At 50.1% G+C, this 24,367-nt stretch overlaps 3 protein-coding genes across 4 annotated transcripts in view; 1 reads left to right on the top strand and 2 right to left on the bottom strand.

Annotated features, from left to right (window-relative positions):
- Positions 1–683, bottom strand: part of LOC125956127 (U11/U12 small nuclear ribonucleoprotein 35 kDa protein-like) — a 959-nt gene extending 276 nt beyond the window's left edge. Inside the window, exons 1-2 of the mRNA XM_049687698.1 lie at positions 346–683; positions 1–283 (exon numbers count right to left, since the gene is read on the bottom strand). The exon at positions 1–283 is cut by the window's left edge and continues 276 nt beyond it. Of these exons, the coding sequence (XP_049543655.1) occupies positions 1–283; positions 346–597 (535 nt within the window). The 5' untranslated portion in view covers positions 598–683. The remainder of the gene's footprint in view (positions 284–345) is intronic.
- A 118-nt stretch (positions 684–801) lies between these two features.
- LOC125956123 (protein CWC15 homolog) lies at positions 802–5,344 on the bottom strand. Its single transcript, XM_049687693.1, has 3 exons — positions 4,913–5,344; positions 1,574–4,810; positions 802–1,497 (listed from the first exon to the last, which is right to left on the bottom strand). The coding sequence occupies exons 2-3, from the start codon at positions 1,702–1,704 to the stop codon at positions 927–929; spliced, it is 702 nt and encodes a 233-aa protein (XP_049543650.1). The 5' UTR covers positions 1,705–4,810; positions 4,913–5,344; the 3' UTR covers positions 802–926.
- Positions 5,345–8,371: 3,027 nt separating this feature from the next.
- Positions 8,372–24,282, top strand: LOC125956099 (putative inorganic phosphate cotransporter). 2 transcript variants are annotated; one of them, XM_049687644.1, is made up of 4 exons: positions 8,372–8,460; positions 13,493–13,764; positions 21,382–22,280; positions 22,412–24,282. In XM_049687644.1, the coding sequence occupies exons 2-4, from the start codon at positions 13,713–13,715 to the stop codon at positions 23,033–23,035; spliced, it is 1,575 nt and encodes a 524-aa protein (XP_049543601.1). In that variant the 5' UTR covers positions 8,372–8,460; positions 13,493–13,712; the 3' UTR covers positions 23,036–24,282. The 2 variants fall into 2 exon arrangements, with proteins under 2 accessions (XP_049543601.1, XP_049543599.1); XM_049687642.1 differs by lacking the exons at positions 8,372–8,460; positions 13,493–13,764 and adding an exon at positions 18,538–19,456.
- The last annotated feature ends 85 nt before the right edge of the window (positions 24,283–24,367 follow it).

The following is a 24,367-nucleotide window of genomic DNA, read 5'->3' as shown; positions in this document are numbered from 1 at the left end:
TCTTACAGCCGAACCGCAGTTGTTGGGATTTTTTCCTTCCACCGAAGCCACCACCTAATCGGCGCGGTTTCCATCCCTCAAGCCGTCGCTCCCATTCTTCGTCGACCAGTATCTCCTTGCCTTCGATGCAGCAGCCGTGCATCCGATCGATTGCCCGAAGGGCTTCCTCTCGGGACGTATACTCGATGAATGCGTATCCGCGGGGCATTCCCGTGACGATGTCGGTAACAAGCCGTGATCGGACGATTGTACCAAAGGGTGAGAAGCTGCTAGTTAGTTTTTCCTGCAAGAAGATGCATCTTTACCCCATGGTTTCTCTCTCTGCGACGAGGACACAAAACTTACCTCCGTCACGGAGTGTGCTAACCGACCAACAAAGACCGTGTGCAGCGGGTTACCCTGTACCTTTCGATTCGGTTTGTAGTGTGAATTGAGGGCCCGCAGAAGTGCACGATCGTGTGCAACCTCATCCGTTCCATCGATCGAACCGACGCGTATCGGATCGTACACATCCGTGACGTACTTGGACCAGCGGCGTGCCGGTGCCGGATCAGTGGCGTCGCCTTTTTCGTCTCGCTGAACATCACCGCTTGCCATCTGAGGATCGGTATCCGGAATGCGGGATGGTGAAGTGCCTGATTACCGGAAAACCTAAAAACCTGGGCAGGACTGTTTCGTTTGAATCTCAGCTGGCTTTGTTGTTAACTCTATTGTTGACAGCATCCTTGCTCTCTCTCTCTCTTTATCACAGAAACATGCTGTCTCGTTCTTTCTTAAGTGTTTTAATCTTTTTATCATTTTTGTGGGTTTTTATTGAATTTACTTGGAATTAATCTCCTTAGAACGAAACTCTCATTTTCCTTACTTCGGTAGATATACAAGAGATGCTTATTATTATGAACCCGGGTTATGTATAAAATCATCGCCTACTTGATGTACTTGTCCATAAACTTCTTGTGGAAATCGGAACGCAGCGAGTCGTTGATGAACTGGTTCGCCTTCTTGTCCGGTTCCGAGCGAGCGCAGTTCTTAAACACGACATCATCGTCCCAGCGGCGCTTCACTTTCAGCTCTGCCTTGGCCGTGGACGAGTAGCTGAGTAGCGGATTTCCAGACAGAATGTTTTCCATGCGAATTTTCTCTTCTTCCTGCTGCTTGGTGCGCTCCCGCGATGCCTGCTCGGCTGCCCGCTCCTGTTTGATTTTGTTCAGTTCCGCCAGCAGTGCCTCCGTGTCGTCCTCGTCCGACTCCGAATCGGAGTTATCGCTGTCGACCGGATCATCCGCATCGAGGTTTTGAGGTGTCTCGATTTTTTGGCGTTTCGCGTTGCTGCTTCCGGAAGCGCTGCTGCTAATCGCTGAGCTCGCTGGTTCGGCTCCACCACGACGTGTGATGGATGCCACGGAGCTCTTTGGTTTGTTGTCGCGTTCCCGCTTCTCCAGTTCCTCGCGGAAGTCACGGTTACGCAGCTCCTCGGCCGTGTTCTGGCCCTGGTCTCTGTAAAGAGGGATTGGGGAAAGGCAAGCGGTGATATCGGTTCACAAAGAACGGGAAGATAAGCGCCGTTTCTTACCTGTATTTGAGTTTTGTGTGTCCGGGAAGATCGCGGCTGCTGTACTGTTTGGAGAGGGCGCTCAAGTCCTTTTCGCCACGACCGGTGCCACCACGGGCGGGATCAAACGTTGGACGGGCCGCGGTAGTCATGCTTCACGATATTTCGAGGGGTTTCACGAGATTTTACACGGATTTTTTCTTCTGGAAAATGGAAAATCCTTTTTGGTGCGGTTTTGTTTACAAATCAACAAAACCCTCGAGCTGTCACTTCTTAGTAACGGATGGTAACGGATTCGCGTAACGCTTTTAGAGATTAACCCTTCAATAGCCAAGCAGAACAGTGTACGTGACAAAGTACAAAATTAAAAAAAGCTCGCAAAACTAAATTTAAAAAAGCTCGCTAAACTCGGTTTAAAGATTTAGTTGTTATCAGTGCTCTGAACTCAGTAGTAGAAAAGCAGATTAGCCTATGATTGGATCACACAAAATAATATGTTCGAATGATGGGACCTTATCGGAAAATTATTTCATTGATAGAGACGATTCTGTTAATACCTTAGCGAACTGTTTTCTTTTAGCTGTGCTGCAATAATTCAGCGATGTTAACAGCCTCATTTGTGTGCCTGCCCTAAATTTCAAATTTCTGATTCTAAAAAACCATTGAGAAGGTTCTCAAATGGTAAGGTTTCGCTTTCGCTAACAAATAGTCGATCTACCATATTGAACGCTATGTGCGTTCAATATGGTAGAACTTCCGAACGAGTTACACACGATTGCACAAGCTTGGTCCAATGAAAATGACGTCCTGCATTGTCCAGATGAATAAAATTAGTGAGTAGAATGCAAATACAGCTTCCAGCATATATTGGCATTGTATCCGATCGGATACAATCACGTGATCATCACACCGGAATTGTTGTCAACGAGGATCAATGCTTGGGGTGCCACAGATGTAAGCGAAATAGATCATGCTAATTCTACACATTCTCTACATCGTATAATCAACTATCAGTTCATTGACGTGAGTTGAAACTGGAATGGCAATATGTAAATGAATTGCGCCATAGTACTCAAACACGTGTACCCTAACCTGGTCAGCGAATATATTGAAAACTAACGCCAAAGCGCCACTCATGCCAGTTTTGTTGCGCATATTTATATTACCGCTACCAACTGAAAAAATGCATATTCTAGGAGCAGCTTCAAACATCTACCTCATCCCTGCTCGGCATGCAGGTGTACAATCAGACGTGACTAAGTGCTAATCCGTACTGAGAAGGAGGAGGCCGTTATGGTTTATTAAACCGAGCGATGATGAGCTACGCGCTCTAGACTTACTCTTCCCGTATGTGCACAGTCACGACTGATTACAGTATTATTTAATTTTCACCCATACCACATTCACCATGCATCAACTCTGTATAATACTCAATGTACAATCATTACAAACGAAGCATTCGCCTAGACTCAAAGATTCTGTCCTGAATTATGGGACCAACAAATTACGCCTCAAATACCTAGCCAGGTGCAATTTCTTCATCAACATCAACTGGTATCTATCGCCCTATTCTCTCGATCTTTGCTTCGCAATAAACTCATGTAATCTCATTCTCGACGTTTAGCATACGTTTAGGAGTGTGCCTATGCCTATCATATGCCACAAATTATCGTGACAAGCGGCAGCACTTAGTCGCAATTTGCTGCCAATAAAACCGATTGCGAGCGATGCCCGATAAACAGTCAAATTATGGCAAGGTCCCTCGAAAAGATCCTGCGCCACCGACTGCTCCTGCTGGGACGCCTGTCCTTGAGATGTGTACACCTACACGCTGTTCCTTGGCGCTAGCGAAGGCGCTTCGACAGGTAAACAGATAATGTCGTCCAAGTCAGTATCATCGACGTCTCTGCCCGGGATGACTGGGCAAGAGTGTGTGGGCCTTTCTTTTATCTCGTGATTTCATCATCCCTCACCCCGTTAGGCTGTCCAATTCAAAGGGACGCGCCACGAGCGATCCAGACGAGTGTGGCTTATGTGGTGTTCCCGTTGGCTCGTGGCTCCTCTGCTGGTTCGCTTCCGCGATTGCACGATCGAGTACAATTGAGTAGGGTCTTAAACAGGGTCGCGGCGGCCGAGGCGGGAAACCGTGAAGACCACCACGTCGACTCGTGATGCGAAGCGTACCCATCACGTGAAATACACTCTGGCTGCGGGCAGTGGGCCCGACCCACTAGACACAGAGATGATAACAGATCACACGAATTGTCATATCAGGGGGTGTACTCTGACTTTGGGTTTTCTTCGAGCGTCACCCCGTGTTCGAGGTATCAGAAGTAGCCCCCGGGCCCACGTCTGCGAGGTAAATGACGCCAAATGGCATTATTACAATGTAACGAGATAGCGCGCCTCACGGAAACAGTCATATCAAGCGAAAGCTCCCAAGTACATAGAGTCTGGGCTAAGAATAGTATTTGGCAGCTGCGGTGGCGTCTTCTGAGGTGCGTTCCATCGCGTTAGGCTTTATCAGGAAACGCGCTTTGCAATCCACAGCCCACAAACCTATATTGCACCAGGTAAATCGCTAATGAGCAGCCATAATTGGCCGCTGCTGATGTTCACGTGTGAGTGGCCAAGATAGAACCCGTGCCGCGTGGCTATACGAGGGTGACATGTGCTTGATAAATCGTTTTGTCCTGGGAGGCAAGGGAAGGGACAGGTGCTGCTTAAGGGGAGGGTGGCCGAGTGACTTGAAAAATTGTAAATCAATTAATATATCAATGCCTTAATGGCCGGCATTGTTTGCTCGCCCGAGATGCGAGCGGCTGATAGGCTGAAACATCGTGGCACGAGGTAGCACAAGGTAGTTACAATCAATACGCTGGGACATACGGGTTCGTGTTCCTGAACTAAGCGCTCGGAGGGAGCGGAAGCCCTTCAACGCGGGCAATAGGTGCACGATTTGATTGGAGGGAGGGAGTAGGGGGACAGGAGGATTTATAACGGGGCAGCATGATTGGAGGAAGAGGGCCCACCGTTAATTCCACCTGCTGACAGCTGTTTATCCCCCGATGATTGATCGATTGACCAACGAGCCAATTTGACACCTTCTCTCGGCATGATGCCCGCCTGATGGTTAACGCTTGGCGGGGGTATACAGGAAGACCAGAGATGACCATCTTGGCGACAGTGCAACGTTTTGCGAGAACGTGATTTGACATCACGGACATGTGCGAGGAATGTCGTCGTCATCGTCGTCGTCTGGGGGAGATAATACCGAAACAAGAGGACGGTGAATGTGTCGTGGAACATTTTAAGGGGTTATGTGTGTTTTTTGGAGGGCAGTCTAGAGTCCACACTTACCTCAAGGTCGCTCAAGACATTTGGGTACAAATTGTTGGCATGGACAGTCTTTCTAGTAGACCATATGGAGCCTTAAGGTGGCACTGTTACCAACACCAACTTGTTCTGCTATCCGCATTGGTTTGGGTGCAGAAGCACCAAATTGTACCAGAGAAGCCAGGAATCTACGATCGTTGATAGCTGCTGGTGCTCTCTTTTTGTGTTGGAGTTGAATTTGATGAGAGGCGCGCTTTTGGAAGAGAAGCTCCATATTGTTCCATGGAATATACATTTGAAAGAAATTTTCTGCAACATTGCACTGCTGCATTTACAATTTTGACTCGGCCTCTATTTACTCTACCATTCCTTATATAACGCACAAGGCTGATACCAGCACCTGGGATGCTTGTACACTACCTACAGGCCATTAACTGACTGGCGCACGACACTACGCCAAAGCCAGGGCAATCCCCGGTGAAAATATCGACAAAGTATCAAAGGGGTAAAGAACGTTAAACATCATTTGCATACGAAAGCAACGCTCATGCCTGACGGGGTATTGCCACTGCGTAGAACGTGCGCCAGCAATAAAAAACGTGAATGACGATCAATGATGGGCACTGGGGATTAGGCAATAAGACGTATGTTGTGAAGATGATAATAATGTGTTGCTGGTCTGGGCGTAGACTTCAAAGACGGCATGGCACGTGATAGGAAATTGAAGAGCTTTATTGGCACCTATTCCACGTTTGTGGAAGATACCTACGACGACGTCACGGCGCATCCATAAACTGATTTACAACACAGCCGCTGCCGACGTCAGGTGACTGCAACGAACGTGTGTTTACTAGTTTGTAAGATGCACCGGAAATGACACGCAAGTTTGTCATTCAAATAAACGGACAGGTGACCGACTGGGTGGAACCTAACTAGACAGAACTAGTTAGTCAGTTCCGATCTGTTTCTGTATTGTATTCTGCACAGTATCGTGCTTATGTTGTTGACTTTTCAAACAACTAGGCCATGTTGTGGAAAGGCAATTAAGGAATCTCTGCGACACTAATCCATGTGGCTGCGATCATGACCGCAATTGAATCCGTTGGGCGATTTTAAGACCACAAGTCAAGTGGTCCATATACCGGACCGATATCGCTCAATAAGCCACCTCGCTTACCCGTCGAGGTTAGACAAGGCCGTTTGTCGTGAGGGTCAAGTTAGGGCACTAATAGATAGATAGATAGATCGATAGATCGATAACCAGTCCGTCTTAGTGACAAGCGATAAACGCGATTAAACAAACAATCGTGGCCAATAAACTGCAGGATGGTCGGTGTGGATTAGATTAGCAAGTAGCGATCACGATTTGCAGTCTCGCGACTAAAAACTTCGCAAAGCGTTGCTATTGCGCGCACGAGGGGATTTACATTCACCGCTTCCACTCGGGGGTATAACCCGGGATTCTGGTTGCAAGTACACGTGCTCACGTCTGGTAGTTTATGGCATCTGCTTGATCAGGTGTCACCGGCATGCTGGTGTTGCTGGTGTTGCGGGCATCTATTTTCTCACGCGATCACAACATGCGAGTGCCTTCGGGAGCCAATAGAACTATAGATAGTCATTTGTGCTACTGAAGTAGCTATCATTTCCGCGATTAATCAACGATGTGTACTCGGATTGTATACTCGAACGCGTTTTTTTTCAATTAAAGCTCGAAAGCCGCCCGAACACACTTGAATGCCCTTCTTTAAGGCTCCAGAGTGTAACTGATGTGTTGATTTTGTGTTTTTTTATGATCTTCTTGCACCGAACTGATGATCGCCACCGTCAAACACGTTCTCCAGCATGTTATCTATAGGCAATAGTTTTTCGCGTCAGAATGGCACAACTTTTAGCGAGGAGAATCGTACCTGCTGCGAGATTATTTATAGACTGCGCCAAGACATGGATCCATAAACCTGGTCTTGTTAGTGTTTACGATAATGTTAATTTAATCAGGTGGTAATTATTTGCTGCGGTTTTCTGATGGATTTACACAAAAACAACGAATCACTTAATGATCAGAATTTGCTCTAAAGCAAGAGGGAGATTTATTTTTCATTGTTTTTTTGTTAAGCCTAGCTTCTTCATGTTTTTCATCTTGCTTTATGTTTTTCGGCAACCCATACTCTTTAAGCCACTCTAATCCAAAGAGGATCGTTCTAGTATGATCTGGATCACAAGCGTTCTAGAAGAATAATTAGCACCAAAAGGCTCTACTTGAAAACTGAAATTAATCATTTCATGTCATGTCTGATAAGATAAATGTCTAAAAGAAGCTACAAAATTACGCTATTGTTCATTTGATTTTTGCAATCCTTCACTTTTACTTTTATAAAGAAGCTATTCAAAGTTTTGATTCCTTTTCTAATAAAGATAATTGAATTTGTGGACTTTTGCGAGGATTTCTAAATGGTTTGGGTATTCCTGTAACAATCAAAATGTATACAGCAACAGTTTTCTTCATTAATTCGATCATTACCGACAGAAACGTAACCCTTATCGCCGATGACTGTGGCTTACTCGAGACGGCACAGGAAGCATGCAGGAGGTGTGCTCGTGCCTTCTCAGCTTATCATCCAAACTCGTTGTCCACCTTCATCCTGAAGGATCGTCCAGCGTCTCGGCGGCTGTGCGTCTCGGAGTGCACCTCTTCGCCTACGGCATCAAGAAGAATCGGAAGTGATAAGACAGGACCATGCAGAGAAAGAAAGAGTAAAAGAGACACACAGATAGAGAGAGAAAGGATTCCACTACGATGCTTCAGCTCGTACACACAAAATCCCGCGAGAAGTGGGCCCGCTGATAAAGTCATCAACCAAAATCGTCCACGATCGACAACGACAACAACGACGACGGCGACCACTCGTTGCGTGGTTGTATCTGTGATCCTCCACCACTAGCGCCGGCTAGTGGGTGTCTGTGTTGGTGTCGGCACTAGACAGCGCTTCGTATAAATAATCCACTACTTGTGCGGAGTGGTCGAGAGTGTAGTGCATCAGTAGCTCCCCAGCTGTCGTTCAACGACGCTTCGTCTCCTTCGCAGCAGCAGCAGCAGCAGCAGTAGCAGCGCTGATCGCGTGTTGTGGAATCGCGATACGACGACGATCCATCGCGTGGTTTTTTTGGGAGAAAGGTTTTTCTTTTCTTCACCGAAAAGAGCTGTTTTCCTGTCTCTAAGTCATTCCAACATCCGACTTTTCACGATGGCTCGTCTTCTTCAGTCGCTCGCTAACACCACGATGGCTCTGCACTCAGCTACCACCAACGTCGTCACTACCGGCCGTCGGTGTTGATAGTTGTTGCTTCCCACCTAGTTCGCGTATATCCCTTCAACAACCACAACATCATCTTTGCAACAATTCCCGAATAACCGTAAATCATCGCATCCCGCTACAGTAAACAGCTGCAGTTAGTGTGTTAGCCACAGATAGAGAGAGAGAGAGAGAGAGAGAGAGAGAGAGAGAGAGAGAGAGAGAGAGAGAGAGAGAGAGAGAGAGAGAGAGAGAGAGAGAGAGACAGTGTGTTTGTGTGTAAGTATCAAACCGTGATCGGTATCGATCGATCATCCATCACCATCTGTGAGTGTCATCGTTGTGTACTGTCCTGTGTCACTTGTCACCCTTCCATCTATGTTCCCCATGATTGCTCCACTCCTTCCGCCAGCCTCAGTCGTGGCCTCTGGTACATATGGTGTTGTCTGTCCCTTGCGTGTACAGTGTGTCAAAGGGTAACTGATGTGTTCTTACTTTTGCGGGGAGGGGTTGATAACATTGTGCGTTGTCGTGAATCAATAGCGTCAACAACGGTGCCGATTGGTGGGTGATGTTAATCAAGTGAATTCCTCGTCAACCGTACCGAGAGGTGGCGCCAGCCCTAGGCGCCGGCTGCCAATTTGCCGATACCGATCCGATACCGATCCCCCCCCGGTCGAGTAGGGGAAGGACTTTCTCCAAAGAGCACGGGGAAAGGAGGTGGGCGGTCAACACGTGTTCGGTTCGCATTGTTCCATTCGAGTTCGATTTGACCCAGTAATGGTGCTCTTTAGCCCAGTCAATAGCCACATCGCGGATCGGATCTAGTGATAAACCTCCAACCACCTGTCCACCTTCCCCCCACCTCCGTCTGCTGCTAAGGTCAGAGGTGCCGGCGGGCAGAGGCAGTGCGATGGATGGACGGATCGCGTCCGAAAATAAAAGCCCGCACCCATGGGCATGGGCACAGGGGGCCGGTACTTTGGTCACGGCCGTTGGAAAAGAGAAAGCAGCTACCAACAGCAGTAGTAGCGCAATTGTTGCGGCCTCATACGCAGTGCCCTGCCCAACCGACGATGCTCGATGGGTTCATAAATCAATGTGCACCGCCCGGACCGGCCAGAAGAGGAGTGTGGATTGATTTTGTGTTTGGAATCGGAGTCGCAACCGCAACACCATAATTGAACATTGAACATCGGCGGCGACGATCACTCGGGGCGTGGATTGAACTTATTCTCGTCCTCAAACCAAAAACATCATCATCACCGCGAGTCTCAGTTGGCGACGACTGGTGTTTTCGCGACGGCGATTTACGATGGCAACACATTCGGTGGCAGTGGCCGGTGTGGTGCGATTCACATAATTTTTCATTCACGACGAGCAGCTCACATGAAGCACACGAGGGGAGAGAGAGAGAGAAAGAGAGGTCATTGTGCGCATTTGTGGGTGAACGATAGAGTTACTCCCCGAGACGGGTGGTGCGTGTAGAACGCGAGGACGTTGATGCCAACCAGCATCTCCGTGATACGTGATCCGTGAGGGTCCGTGAGGTTGCCTCTGCCCCGGCCTCAACCTTGCGAGTGGAAATTTTCCACCTTTTCACTCGATCTCACGCCCTCCCCCCTTTTTTCACGCTCCTCAACTATCATAAAGGAATAGAATTTTCTCACGAGATAGTGTGCACCGTGTGCATGCGGGAAGTGCGAAAGCGAGAGGTCAAAACAACAATGGATGGTTGGAGTGGCATGGTCGTATCTTTTGCAAAGGTTGATTACTAATTAGAATAGTAGTTCCGGCGCACCCCATTCAGGGTCTCTCTCCCAAAAGAACACCGCACGATGACGTCTTGCCGTCACATTTGAGATTGATGATAATCACTATCTCGAATAAGAGAGAAGCCAGTGACACAGTGCGGACATCATCGAAACCAAAATATAGCGAAGCGAAATCACGTATACGAAGCAAGTGGCACACAAAGCAGCACCAGCAGCAGTGGTTACGCCTGGTTTGACCGTTTCCGGTGAAGGTCGCACGCGTGCGCGAGTGGCGGCGCCAAAGTGTATGGGTTTTTTTTTTTTTCATCTTTCCGTTGGTCCGTTTATTGTCGGCGGAATTTCAATTTCACGGTTCACCGCACCCCGCACCGCAGATGACCGGGTTGATCAGCTGATCCGCGAATGATGCAGGAAACAACAGCAGCAGCAGCAACAGTAGTAGTAGCAGCAGCAAAAACTAGCCGGGAACACAGAATCCGGCCGTTCGGCCCAATTGGAAGGCGGTTAATAGGCGGCTAGCTGGCGGCCTAATGACTGGGGAATTGTGCTGGCGAATGACGTGATTGCGTGACATGTATTGTATCGCCATTTTCGGGAACCGGGCGATCATCCCTTGACGTAGCTGTTGGTTGTACAACCGCTTACGAGGTGGTCATTATCTGGCAGGACAGGACAGGAGTTAGGTTCATCAGGCGCAACAGCAGCTGGTGCTGGTGCAGTGATAACGTTGCTATGCGATCCAGTGGTATGCAGCTGATGTAATGCCAGTTGTCTGCATATCTCGAGTAGGTTCTTAAACCCCTCTACGGGGAATAGCCAGCCGATAAGCAAGCGAAGACGTATGTCCCAATTAAGGGTCCACTAGCAACGTAGAACCATATCTCAATGCAGTACCGTACCTTTCTCCACGGACTGATAAGCGAGGGATAGCTTCCCCCGGGACTGAGCCAACAGTTATGGAATCCCCGGAGGCTTCGGTAACTTTCCTACGCGCAATTCCAACGATCTTACGACACCGCAAGTGGCCTCTGCTGATCAGGTCCGAGCGTGCGAAGAGTTCAAGGATGTTTCAAAAGTAGACGAGCGGAACCGGCTGGAATGGTGGCTTGAGGCGCGCCGGGGCGGGCGAGGCGGTCACAATAGGTCGTGCTATAAATATGTAATCAGTTCGACTCCTGACGTCGAACCGAAGAAGCTTCTGAAGATCCGCGAATAAGCGCGTACGTGCCTGGTTGCCTCTGTGCTAGTAGCGAGGACACTCGAGTGCGCTGAACCGACCGGGGCGCTGGATTATTCTTGGTTGGACTTCTTGGACAACTTCTTTTGAGGTCACACAAACACGGTCGACGCATCATGCGATCATGCCGGTGATAACTTCTTTCGGTCGCTAGCACGAGAGACGATGCATGCAGAGGGGGGACCTCGGAAGTGGTTGCGGATGTGCGGCCAACGGCCATCAACAGTCCACAGTGCTGTGCGTAGTTGCTACTACTGCTGCTGCTACTGCTGCTGATACCGAACCAGCTGCTCGACGAAAGTGAACACGAACACGAAATCCTTATCGGGGTTGGTGGCGACCGAAGCGAGATGTTTTGAAATCCGGTCCTAGCTCGGCTGATCTTGACTTTGAACCGCAACTGGTTTTACTCGCACTCGGTTTGTTGGTCTATGGGGTCGCTACAAAATGGAAAACGTGACATTCGTTTGGAACGTGCAAGCGGGTTGATGATCATAAATCACCGTGCGTGCTGTGACGTCCCGGGACCTACTTCCTAGAAAGATATCAGCGAGCTATGTGGTGAGTGCGGAGTTCGGCTAACGGAGTGTATGCCCTTCGTTGGGATCCTTTTGCCGATATCGAGAAGGGAAAAGGAATGTTCCGGTCCTTCTAGAACGCAGGAGAAAGCCGAATGACTTTTACGGCAGGGCAGGTAGCTCAAGCGTACCCTTACCGTTTTGGGCCAAGGGGAACGGGAAAAAGGCCCCCGGTAAAGAACAACGTGACGAACGGGGATTTAAAAAGGCCAGAAGGATTCCTGGAGAAGGTTCGCGGCGCTTACAGATGCACGTAGAAGCGTAGAGAAGGAGATGAAGTGGAGAGAGACAGAGAGGGAGTAACAAGTGGATGGAATGTTAATTTCGGCACCACCGCCGAGGGTTTCAGTGAATGGTTGGGACTGAGCGATCATCATTGATGGTTTGGACGGCGGCCAGAGTGGTAGCAGCTGCAGCAGCAGCAAGTGGTGAGTGAGCCCGGCATCAGGTGGTTTCCATTATTCACAATTTCCCTTAATGGCCATCAAGGCCGGGTAAAGGTGGTAGTGGAACCCGAGGGGACCTGAGGAGCTCCAGCTAAAGCAGTCGTTTCGCGTTGCGCAATTCCGGTTTTTCGCATTGTTGTGCTAAACAATTGTGACGCCCAAAAGGGTCTTCGCTTAAGTGTCTCGTGTTTCTCGCTTATGCCATTCAGCTTATGCCGCTCCGGGGGCGCGCGATGTACTGGATGGCACCTGGAATCGAGTGAAAGTGTTACAATAAGTGGCAAGCATGTTAGCACTGGCCGGTCGCCGATCTCGTTAAGTTCCGTGGGCTGATCGATTGATCATGCTAATGTGACACGCGGGAAAGTGACGATCATTAGGCGCGTATGTGGTCCACTGGATGGATGGTCTGCCGGTCCGGTTTACCCTTAGTTGCCGGTGTTGCTAAACCACAACGACACAAACAAACAAAGCTGTTCGTCACGTTTCACAATTATTGTTTCTGCAAAGCGCGAACAAACCGGGCACCAGTTAGCACCTTCCATTGGTGACCGGTTCCACGGGTTCTTTTGACGCAGGTTGTTGTCGGTACCGATGTCGGATACACGCTAGAATGTCGCATAAATTCGCTGCCAAAAAGTATGGTCGCGGATCGCGGATCGTGTGAATTTGAAAGTTGTTGTTTACGCAATTCACAGCTTTGTCACCTATTTGTCCGCCCCAGCACGTGTGAGTCACACAATTACAGGGTGGCATTCGTGCAAAAAAAAAAGTTAACAATGGGATGTGTTCAAAAAGATAATCAGTATCAGCAGCAGCAGCAGCAACAGCAGCAACAGCGGCAGTAGTAGAAAAAAGTGGTGAAACGATACGGAAGGTCTTATCCGGTGCGACCAAGCGATGACAGGAAAACATCATCTTCCTGTGCAGCTCCTCCTCGCCGTCGTAGTAGTCGTCGTCGTTGCCGGGGATTTTTTTTTTCTCGAGCGGAAACGGTATTTGTCGCTATACGAGCGTGACACACGTTTGCGACGGAATAGCCATCAGGCTGGAACCTCCCAAAAAAGCTAAACTCCACTGAGGCCTCAACTGTTTGTCTTCACTCATGCTCATTGTTTGTGCCCTGGGCGGTGGCGGCGGCAGCGGCGGCATCCTGCTTTGGGTCCTCGCGCACCATTTTAATCTGTCTGTTTGCGAATGTTTGTAGATCATTACGCGGCTTCAAACTCAAACTCCATTAACGCGTCAATTCTCTTGTTTCTTCCGCATATATAGAAGCGTGCCTTTCGAAGACACGAAACACAACCCGAGACAAACCATCAGCAGACGATACAGCGTAACAGCGTAACGTAACGACAACAGTATTATCCTATCATCATCTGTACCATTATCATCGCGCTTCGCATCGGTAATAGCCGATAATAGCACCGAGGAGATTGTATTACCAGCGGAGCGGAGACTATCTAGTCTAGGAGCAGCGTAGCTTCATCAAATCATGACGGCCAGCAAGGAGTACCTGGCCAATGGCGAGCCGCAGAAACCGGACCGTAAGTGTTGTATCTTAAGTTCTTAAGACTGACGAGACTGCCGATGAGACGATAAGTTGGCAAACAAAACCGTGCAGCCCGTGTCCTTGCCTTACCATTCCACAAGGCGCGTGCCCTGGCCCTGATCTTGGCTAAGCACCGGTGCGTAGTTCCCGTCCCGGTGTACAGTTAGCTGACGCCAGCACACAGTGATGATGCGTGTTTGCGGGGGGGTTGGCCAGCACTGGCGATCACGTCCGTTCGCGCGCGACCGTGACATTGAGGTGCTCATGGTGCCGGTACGATAGAAACTGTCTGCTGCTGCTCCGGTGGCCCTCTGGCGGCTGTCTAGTGCCGTTGCAAAAGTGCGAACGTCTGGTGCGTGCCGTTTTGGTGTTCGGATAAAACAGAAAGTTGAGAGTTGCCGAACCGGTTCGGGCCAACCGGCAAACCTGCCCCAGCCATAAGCATAATGATGCTGCGTGATCGAATGGCATGATTTTTATCAAACGACAGCTCGTACAACCTTCGCTGATGAGCCCATAAATTAACCCCGGTACATAATCCGCGACCGGAAGCGATGCTTGGCCGCGCTTAAGGTCACATCGCCACCCCTCTCGCCCTCGGTGGCGGCCAGGTCGAGTGCAACATATCGGTACGGCGAGAGCATTGCCATTAATTCGCGGCATGTCTATTCGGGTGCGTGCGCCGCGCCGGAGGCGCGTGTCACACATCGATCGCCTTTGCGACCACATTCTTCCGGAGTCGCGAATGGTGTTGACGCCGTCGGCGCCGGCACCGGTGACACGCAAGGGCAATTGTCACAACGCAGTGAATCGCAAACCCTTTCCTCCCCGTTAGGGAAGGGGTACACTTTACGAGGTGATCATCATTTAATCACCGATTTGTGCCGCGCACAGATCACAGGCGCTGGTTTGACGCACTCCATGACATATCTGGACCTCTCGTTAATGGCGATACGATTTGTAAAATGTCATTAGTCACAGTGCTGCACCACGTTACAGGTACTGCTATTAGAGAACGTTACGTCATCGCGGTGCTATTATCGCGTGGTAGACGGTGGCTTTATCTGATGCAGTACCACCCGGGCTGCCTGTATTTGCATTTGGTGATCGCGCAGTTACTCGCGGTGCGGTGCTTGACCCAGGTATAGCGGGGGTCGTAATAAATCCACTCTGTTCGCGTGCAAATTTGGAACCGACAAATGATTCGCTCTTCCTGCTTAACGGCACGCGCAAGCTGGAACGCAAGTTAAGTGCCAATTGTTCAATTGTTCAATTATGTGGCCGCTTTCGCGAGGAATGGAAGGACCGAACGAGGGAAACCGCTCGTTCGGAGCTGCACACGACACGACGAACGCCGGTTCTACCAGGCGATTCGGAGGATCGGGAGCATTTTTTGAATGTTTGAAATGCAAGAAGGTTGCTGGGCATAATTACTGCTTCGATTTAAGTAAAGTCAAAGTAATTTAAGTGAGAGGAAAGACTGGCGGCTGGCACCAGGCACTAGAAAGGCAAGTTTGCGAAAATGTACTTTTTGTGGTGCCCATCGTAGCCACGTGGTGGGTCATCAAAATTATACAAATGAATATTATTTTGATAGATTATAAGTTTACCTAGGTAGCTCCGTCGAGTTTTTAAAGAGTTTCCCATTTTTCGATTTTTGGCAGATTTTTGAAGTTGAAAAAGTGTCGCATTTTTCGATGTTGCCTCAAACAACGACACTTACATAATTATTTTAAAAAAAAGCATCAACAATTTTTACAAAAACTCGACGGGGAAAATAGTATAAAGATTAAGAGTTTCAAAATTTCCATCTGTTCTGTTCAGTAACGGTCTTTGAAAACATGAAAATTTGAAAAAAAAACACGTGCGCGCACCACGTTTTGGTTTGCAAGGTCCGCTACGGATTGGTTCATTCACCGCTCCATAGAGGGAGCTACCGTCGATGAACAACGGGAGGATGGATGGTCATAAACGAGTTTGGAAACATCGATACAAAGCGGTAGACTTTTTCGCATTTTTTCTAGATTGCTGACCCGATCAAGAATATCCTCTGAAATTTTCACATCAATCGAAGCACAAACGGCATTTCACAATCACGCATTTACGCATCACGCACCACGAGGGAATCCAGAATGATTCCATGATCGCTATCATAATGAATGTGGATCGTTAGAGGGCACGTGATTGGAGTGTTTACAACATTTGGGCAGCTCCTCGCTACCCTCGCACTTGCACACCGGTATTGTTTGCCGAATAAGCATTCGATTAGCGCGACCGATAGCACGCAATAACCAGATTGGGCATCGCAACCGTATACAATAGCTGGGAAACTATCCCAAAAAACACCAAACCCATCATAAAGCGTTATCAGTGGCGGAAAAGAGATAACGAGCTCCACGGAGTGGTTTTTGGCAAATTGAATTGTAATAAACACTATCATGGTGCCCCGGGGTGTTGCTGTTGAATGCTAATAGAGCTACAGGTCCTTTGTGGTGCGTCTTGTCACCTTCTAGATCGCCACAACACGCCACATGCCACAATGCCATCGTGATAGGAGGAGCAGTAACGGCGAAGGGTAGTAGTCGATGGGGGTGCAAACATACTGTGCGTGGCATTGCAAAAGAGCCAGGGGGGTCGCCGGGAAATGACAATAAAAGAAGGGGCCTTAAACGTGGGTAAAAACTGAATCACAATCGGAGTCGGAGTATCTGGTGCTATCAAGGCGGAGGCGTCAGTGTCACTCCTCGTCTCACCTAGTAAACTGCTGTGCAAATACACTGGCACAGCACACCCGGTGCTGTGACAGTTGTATTCCAAGTATGGCAACCACTCCGCTCACTCTCCCCCACTTCCACTAGACCGGAGGTAGAAGATAGTAGTGATGTCCTCCTAGGGTGGATTACGCATGGGCATGCGTCACGCCAAAGTCTCGCACACATTAAGGGCAGATGGGTGCTTGTGGCAGCTGGAGTTTATTGAAAATGATCTCTTCCGATCTGTGGCAAACCCACGCCAATTCCGATCGAAGATTTACATATTGAAGACACTTTGCGCCTCCGCTTTGACCTGTTAAGGACGGAGCAAGTATCGTTTATCACCGCTATGGTTCGGTTGATTATGACGCCGCTAAATACCAAGACGATGAGCACCTTCGCCCGTATCCGGTATGATGTGCTGCTGAGCTTTAGAGCATCCGAGGGCTTATCAACTTGTTTTGTTTATCCTAATAAAAATACCCGGCTCTACGTTCCGGCTCTATGGTCAACAGCAAGTACCGGGAAGAAGGATCTCGATAGAGTTAAGGCCCTCCACGCGTGATGAGGGTCACCGTTTCTTGCGCACGGTGCATGTGCCCCTCTCTCCCCATTTTCCCCTTCTCTAGTGGCCACACGTGTTGGAGTAAATGCATGCGGACAGAATGAAAACATGCTACTACGACACACGCATAGCCAGACACACGAGGTCGCCCTGCAATACAACAATCTCATCGTAAAGAAACCAACGATGAGAGGATCGTAGAGAGAGGCAAAAGGTGCGGTGGATACTATTTATCCAAGCTGTTGTCCGGGGCTGTTCGTCTTGGTCTTGGTACGCGACGCGCCGGCTGTGTGTTGACTATTTTTACGCGTGCACGCCTGGCGGTAGATCACGCCGCGATCATGGTGTTGTCTTATTTTTACATAAAACCCAAACCCAACCAACCCGACACCAACCAACCGACCAAGTGTTTTCGCGGGTACCGGCGTCCGATAGCTCCCGGTGACTGAAACCATTCCGTTCGTGTTTCCGTTGTTTACGGCAGCGGGGTACGGTGGTGTGTGAATTTGAAAGTGACGATAGTGGAGCCCGCGCCCGCCCCCGTTAATCCTTTTCGCGAATAGTAGAATGGATCGATGGGTAGGGGGGAGTGGGAATTTAAATTTATACCCGGTACCGACATTGTTGGACACCACGGAGCGTCGTCGCCGTCGTCGGCGTCGTCGTCGAGGCTGGTCCAACAGGTTATGTCAGCTGATAGGTTCCGAAGTTCAGAGGCACGAGGCGCTAACAAGACACACTCTACTGCTCTATCCGTTGTGTTCTGCTGTACGGCAGAACGAAGCTAGAAGTGAAATCTAGCGCGAGCACTGCGAGCATGCTGCCACCAACATTCCGATCGGTTTAGTCTTGCGCCGTGTTGCGGTCACGCTGCTTCTTTCAGAACACGCCGATCTCGCTTGGTGCATGGAGCATTGCACCACGGCATTGCATTCCCTCCATCTCGCTCACTCGCTCGATGTGGGAACGAAATAGTGTCACGGTAGTGGTGGTGGTGTGCGTGGTTCTTGTTGCTGCTGCTGCAACAAGATATTTCATTCTCGATCGAAGCAACCCACCCTAGAGACGTGTTTGACATTCTGACAGCTTCTTCGCGGAGTTCGCCCCACGCGGATCCCCCCTTTTTTTGTTGTTTGTTTCTTTGTGTGTCCGTGTGCCCGCGTGTGTGTGTGTGTGTGTCGAAGGTGGTTGTGGTATTCGTGATAGGCGGACACGCACTACGCGCGCGCGCGCGTCGTCTTATCACCTAGCCTCGTGGTGGAGAACACGATCGGATTAGTCCGGGACCGCGTGCGACCACACACTGCTGCGTTTGCCGCTGAATAGCGCACGTTGAACTCCAAGGTGAAAAGGTTGCAGAGAGGGTTTGGTGAATGAAACTGTGTCCTCCCCAAAGACCGTCGCCGGAATCCTCAATCTAACCAGAGTGGACCAGTGGGTGACGCCAACGCGTTTGGTCAACACTCTCTACTAAGCAAGAGGGGCAGGGTGTGTGCTCTAGCGTGATCTTACCCTCCTCATCTTAGTGTTTGTATGTGTGTGTGTGTGTGTGTCGGAGTCGGGTGGTGGACAGAATAAAACCATTGGCTCGTACTCGCTCCCGAACCCAGTCCTGTGGAGGTGATCAAGCGGATCGGTGCTCGGCGGTGTTCGGTTCAGTTCAGTTCAGTTCAGTTCAGTTGAGGTGCCCCAAACAGGCGCACCAAAGGGTGACACCGACGGAGACGGTGCTAGACTCCCCTTCCCATAACCCCCACTCTTCTCATTCCCCTATAGTACCGCCACTTGACATTGGCCGGGCGAGTGAATCGGAGCATCGCGAATCCGAAGCAAAAGTGTTGGCGCCCCATTCACGTGTTTCCGCTTTTGGCGAAGATGGCCGTAGTGCTGGTGTCTGGTGGTGGTTTGTGGCAGAGAGCGACGGTGTGAAGTGAGCTGAAAGTACTTGTGGCTGTGTCCCCCTCCCCCAGGACCTGCACCATCTGCTGCAGGACACACCATACCCGGTAGGAGTAGAGAGTGACGAAGGGCTTTCGCTTATCAGCAGCAGTCCTTGACGTACTCTCTCTCTCGTCTCGTCTCGTCTCGTCTCAATCAATCGGTGGCAGTACGGCTCGCGTGACGGCGTACTATTAGTATTACTGTGAAAGTAGCTAGCGGCAGATAAGCAGATCTAGTCAGAACGTGTTTGGTGCGAGATCAGGCGGAGATCAGCAGATCGTTTGCAGTGCGAATCCATCGACGAAAACAACGAAAAGTTTCCCCTTGAGAGGAACCAGGAAGAATGGCCGAGAATCGGACTCGTGCCGGTCATGTGCTGGTGTGGGAGCAGGCCGATATGGCCACGGACGAGGGCATCCGACCGGCAAGTAAGCATCCAGTGCAGCATCCTGCTGCTGTTTCTTCTACTTCTTCTAGATCAGAGAATGTCGAGTGTTAACTATAGTGTGGGGGAGGGATCGTGATCATTCAATGATCAACGCTATGAACGCGTGGTGGGAGTGGAGGTAATGGTCAAGAATATCGCCCCCGGGGCCCGGTTAAATGAGCCCCGATGGCACACTTCTACCGGTTCCGGATCATCAATTGCTCAGAGGCGTCCGAGAATATAAGCCAAGGTAGTTCGTTGGCTTAGGCTGCGAAGTGAACAGTGAGCTCGAACTGATGCCTCAAAACGGTCAAAAGGTTTTTGTTTCGAAGCTTGTCGTTCCACCGGTAACTAGTGGCAAATCTAATCAACTGACGCCGCCGTCGCCGCCTCAGTGACTTCCTCGTTATCGAGCCATTAGTCTCGGTGCCAATGACACACCGCACAGGCACCTGGTAACCTCCCTTCCCGAGTCGATGAATCGTTTATAAAGATTCAGTAGTGATAGACCGTGCTGGTGGTGCTTCCGATAAGATAGAACACCGGGGGCACTCCTTCCCAAAATCGTCGCCTATAATGGGCCAACGCACTCGCAGCACCTCATCACTCAATTATGGGATTTGTTGATAGCAGGCGATGGCTGGCATAGAGCGTATTTGGTAGCGTAGCATAACCGCTGTCCTAGAATCTGACCCACTTAACCTACTACGTTCAAGTGGAAAGTTTGCTCGACAGCGTAGCGACATTGCTGGTGCTTCCTGCTGTTTACCGAGAACCACTCAAGTGTTCTGTGCCGTTTTGGTGGACGCTCCTGGTTCCAGGGTAAGCGTAGGAAGCGGGTGCATGTCTAGGCCATTTGAGTAGCTAGTTGAAGTAGCAATTTTTCTATTAAATCACTTCCGTCGCCCACGAATCCTCGCTCGCCTCTGGATGGCCTTAGGATTGAGGCCGGCTTCCTGCAATCACTCGCCGCGGATGCTGCAACAACTGCAAGATTGTTGGGCAAGGCAAGGCCTCCGGGTTTCCCTACCTGCCAGAAGAGCCAAACCTACGGAGCCAGCACCAAGGGAGCACCGGGTGCTTATCAAACGAGATAAACGATGACGGTAGGAGATGATGATGATGATGGGAGTGTTTGTCTCCACACGGTTGACCTCGTTGACGGCCTCGACAACACCGCTTTGATTGCGTGTTCGCCTGCGCCTTGCATTTTCTCTCTTTATCTAACAGTAACTGGTGGCGTCTTCTGGAGAGCAAACACAGAGTGCAGTGCCACCCGGTGGTGCACTGTTTGATGATCGCCTTAGCGCGTGGAGATTTGTCGTAAATCTGCTTTCTTTATTTATCTTGAACTGACTGCTGCCCTCGGGTAGCAGAATTGGGGGAAGAGTGCAAACAAAATGTAACCCAAATGTTGCAAATGTTTTGGCCATCGGCTACTAGTCCATTGCACATTGTTCATGGGTGCACTCAAGAGATGCACACCGGTGGCAGTGACGGTAGCGGCGGCTGCGGCTGCGGCGACTGCGGTAACGACGGTGGCGTCACCAACGTCTGCCAATCTCGCTGGCACGTGCTCGAGCCGGTAAAGTGCTGAGTCGCAAAATATAATCTAAACAACCGACCGACGTGGCGTTGAAGCGGATGTCGCCTGCTTGGACCCAGCTGATCGGAGAGTAGTGGTGCCGACGGTCAGTAGAGCACACAGCACAGCAGAGCGGCGGCTACTTAGATGATAGCCATTAAAGCAAGGATGTCAACAGATTACTTTGACAAATGGGCGCTCGGGGAAGCGTGACGTCTGGGTTTTGCAAGGATGAAAGCTACCAGCTGGGCGCAGAGTCTCCTAATCGGGAATGCAGTTTTGCAAACACACTTTTCCTCACTCTTTCTCTCTTTTTCTCTCTCTCTCTCTCTCCCCTCTAGAGCGGTTCGGATCACGGCACTACATCGTGTTCATGCTGTTCCTCGGCATGGCGAACGCGTACGTCATGCGCACCAACATGTCCGTGGCGATCGTGGCGATGGTAAACCAGACGGCGATAGAAAAGGAAGCCGAACTGCTGGATGACGAGTGCCCGGATACGGATTATGGCGAGGACAGTGGCAGCGATCCGGACGATGACGGCGAGTTCGTGTGGAGTACCAGTATGCAGGGTTACATCCTTAGTTCCTTCTTCTACGGTTACGTCATCACGCAGATCCCGTTCGGTTTGCTGGCCAAGCGGTACGGTGCGATGCGCTTCCTTGGCTGGGGCATGCTGATCAACTCGGTGTTTGCCTTCGTTGTGCCGGTGGCCGCTCGCAATGGTGGTGCCGGTTGGTTGATTGCCGTCCGGTTCATCCAGGGTCTCGGTGAAGGTCCGATCGTACCCTGTACGCACGCCATGCTGGCCAAGTGGATTCCACCGAACGAAAGATCACGCGTCGGTTCGATCGTTTACTCGGGCGCTCAGTTCGGTACGGTCATATCGATGCCGCTGTCCGGGTTACTGGCGGACCATGGCTTTGACGGTGGTTGGCCATCGATCTTCTACGTGTTCGGTATCATCGGAACCGTGTGGTCGGTTGCGTTCCTTCTCACCTGCCACGAGGATCCGGTGTCGCACCCGTCGATCCGGGAGGACGAAAAGAAGTACATCCAGCAATCGCTCTGGGGCAATGCCTCCGTTCACATTCCACCGATCCCGTGGACCAGCATCGCTAAATCGCTACCCTTCTATGCGATCCTGTTGGCCCATTTGGGACAGAACTATGGCTACGAGACGCTCATGACCGAGCTGCCCACCTACATGAAGCAGGTGCTTCGCTTCTCCATCAAGACGGTAAGAGTTGTCACGCCAGTGCTCACGACTGGCTAGCTGCTGCTGCTGCTGCTACTAGCTGTGTGTGTGTGTGTGGTCGGTGTACTTGACCTAGATGTCCCCCCGATTAATGTTCCGGTTCTCCTTTGCAGAATGGTGTTCTATCCGCCCTGCCCTATCTGGCCATGTGGTTGTTCTCGATCGTCGTCGGATGGGTGGCCGATTGGATGCTAACGTCCGGCCGAGTGAACCACACCTGGACCCGTAAGATCTCCAACAGCATCGGTCAGTACGGGCCGGCGATCGCGCTGATCGTCGCATCGTACACGGGCTGCAGCCGTGCACTAACCGTCGCCATTCTGACGATCGGCGTGGGGCTGAACGGTGGTATCTATGCCGGTTTCAAGATCAACCATCTCGATCTAACGCCGCGGTACGCGGGCGTACTGATGGCGTTTACGAACTGTTCCGCCAACTTGGCCGGTCTGCTGGCCCCGATCGCCGCCGGTAACATCATCGAGGGTAAACCGACGATCGCACAGTGGCGTATCGTGTTTGTGATCGCCGCCTGCGTTTACATCTTTACCGCCACGTTCTATAACATCTTCGCCTCGGGCCAGCGGCAACCCTGGGACAATCCGGAAAACGATGAGCCCCAGAAGCCGTCGATCGAAGCGCCAGCCTACGCACCAAGCACCATTGCCGGGCAGGCGAGCAATGGCACGACGGCATCCGATACGCTCACCCATCGGACGGTGAACGAGCAGCAATCGTAAATCCGGCGGTGATCGGGCGTGCGGTTCGGCGAAGTCTAATCGAATGTGCGTTGTGCTACGGGTAATTCATGCGGAAATCAAAGATCATGGATTTTTTCTCCATTATCCTGCCAATACAATGCTCGGGGGGCTCGTGCGCTCGTACAGAGAGCTGTTAGCGCGTTAGTGAGTGAGTTAGTGAGTGAGAGGTGTGTCGTACAACGTGATCATGTTGTATGTGAAAATCGGAACGCCAGCTAGGTTGTCGTTTTTTTTTGGTTTCAATCGATTACGCATTACGTGATAGTGTAGTTAAGCTAAGGTGATCTTCCACAACCCCCATCGGCACGGATTCCCAATCCATTTTGGGGATTCCTGCTAATCCTGTGAAATGTATAGTTTATTATTCCAACTTTTCTCTTTATCGTTTTGAAAAATCGATTATGAACTCATCAACAACTCAACAACTGGAATTCTTTTTCTCGCGGAGTGCCGATTGGACTCTTCTTCTAGTTCTTTTTTTTGCTTTTTTTCTTCCTTTCAACGTGTTTCTTCATTTAAATTCACGATCAGCACGGGGGTTTTGTATTTATTTTGTTGATTTTTCTACTCCTTTTCCCAACGAAACCAAATGCTGACAACGCTCCCTGCTCCTACATACTTCCCTTTCTATATTCTCCGTAGACCATAATGACGATGATGATAAGATATTCGCTGGTCCCACCCCCCCCAACGCCTCAGCTCAGGCTGTTTGTAAATATTCGCTAGCGACTAGAGTGAACATCGAGAACAGAGTACCACTAAATAGGCCATAGGTGATTCCACAGGTGAGAGATCGCTTGGCGATCGTGGCAAGGCCGAACAGACCGAGCCTACGAGCCTGTTCCACGGGTTGTGAAATACAGATGGTAGGCGAAAGTCGTTGTAGCTAGATTCTAGGAATTGTGCGCGCGTGCGTGCGTGCGTGCGTGCGTGTGAGATTGAGATGAGACGAAGTAGATGTTTTTTGTTTCTTGTTAGCAGAAGAACGGCGAAAACGAGTTGATAGATTGATAAGCGAGTAGCGCGCGAACCGATCGAAACGCGAAAGGCGAACGCGAAAAGTGCACCAAACGCTGACGAATGCTGGCCGTGTGCTGGCGGCCAGCATCTATCCTTCCCATCCCAATCTCCTTTTTAGGTGCGAGAGCAAGATGATAATTAAAAGCATGATAATAATGATAATAAAATGGGTATAATGCGAACAGCGAACAACAACAAAAAAAACACAAACTGCCACTAAAAAACCAACCCCCCCGAAAGGGGGGAGGTGAAGTCTTTGTTCTTTGTTTTTCTTCTTCTTCTATGAGCTAC

This window comes from Anopheles darlingi, chromosome 3 (genome assembly GCF_943734745.1).
Source record: "Anopheles darlingi chromosome 3, idAnoDarlMG_H_01, whole genome shotgun sequence".
Taxonomy (NCBI): domain Eukaryota; kingdom Metazoa; phylum Arthropoda; class Insecta; order Diptera; family Culicidae; genus Anopheles; species Anopheles darlingi.
The sequence above is the reverse complement of the archived record's forward strand: the minus strand, read 5'-3'. Positions and strand labels throughout refer to the sequence as shown.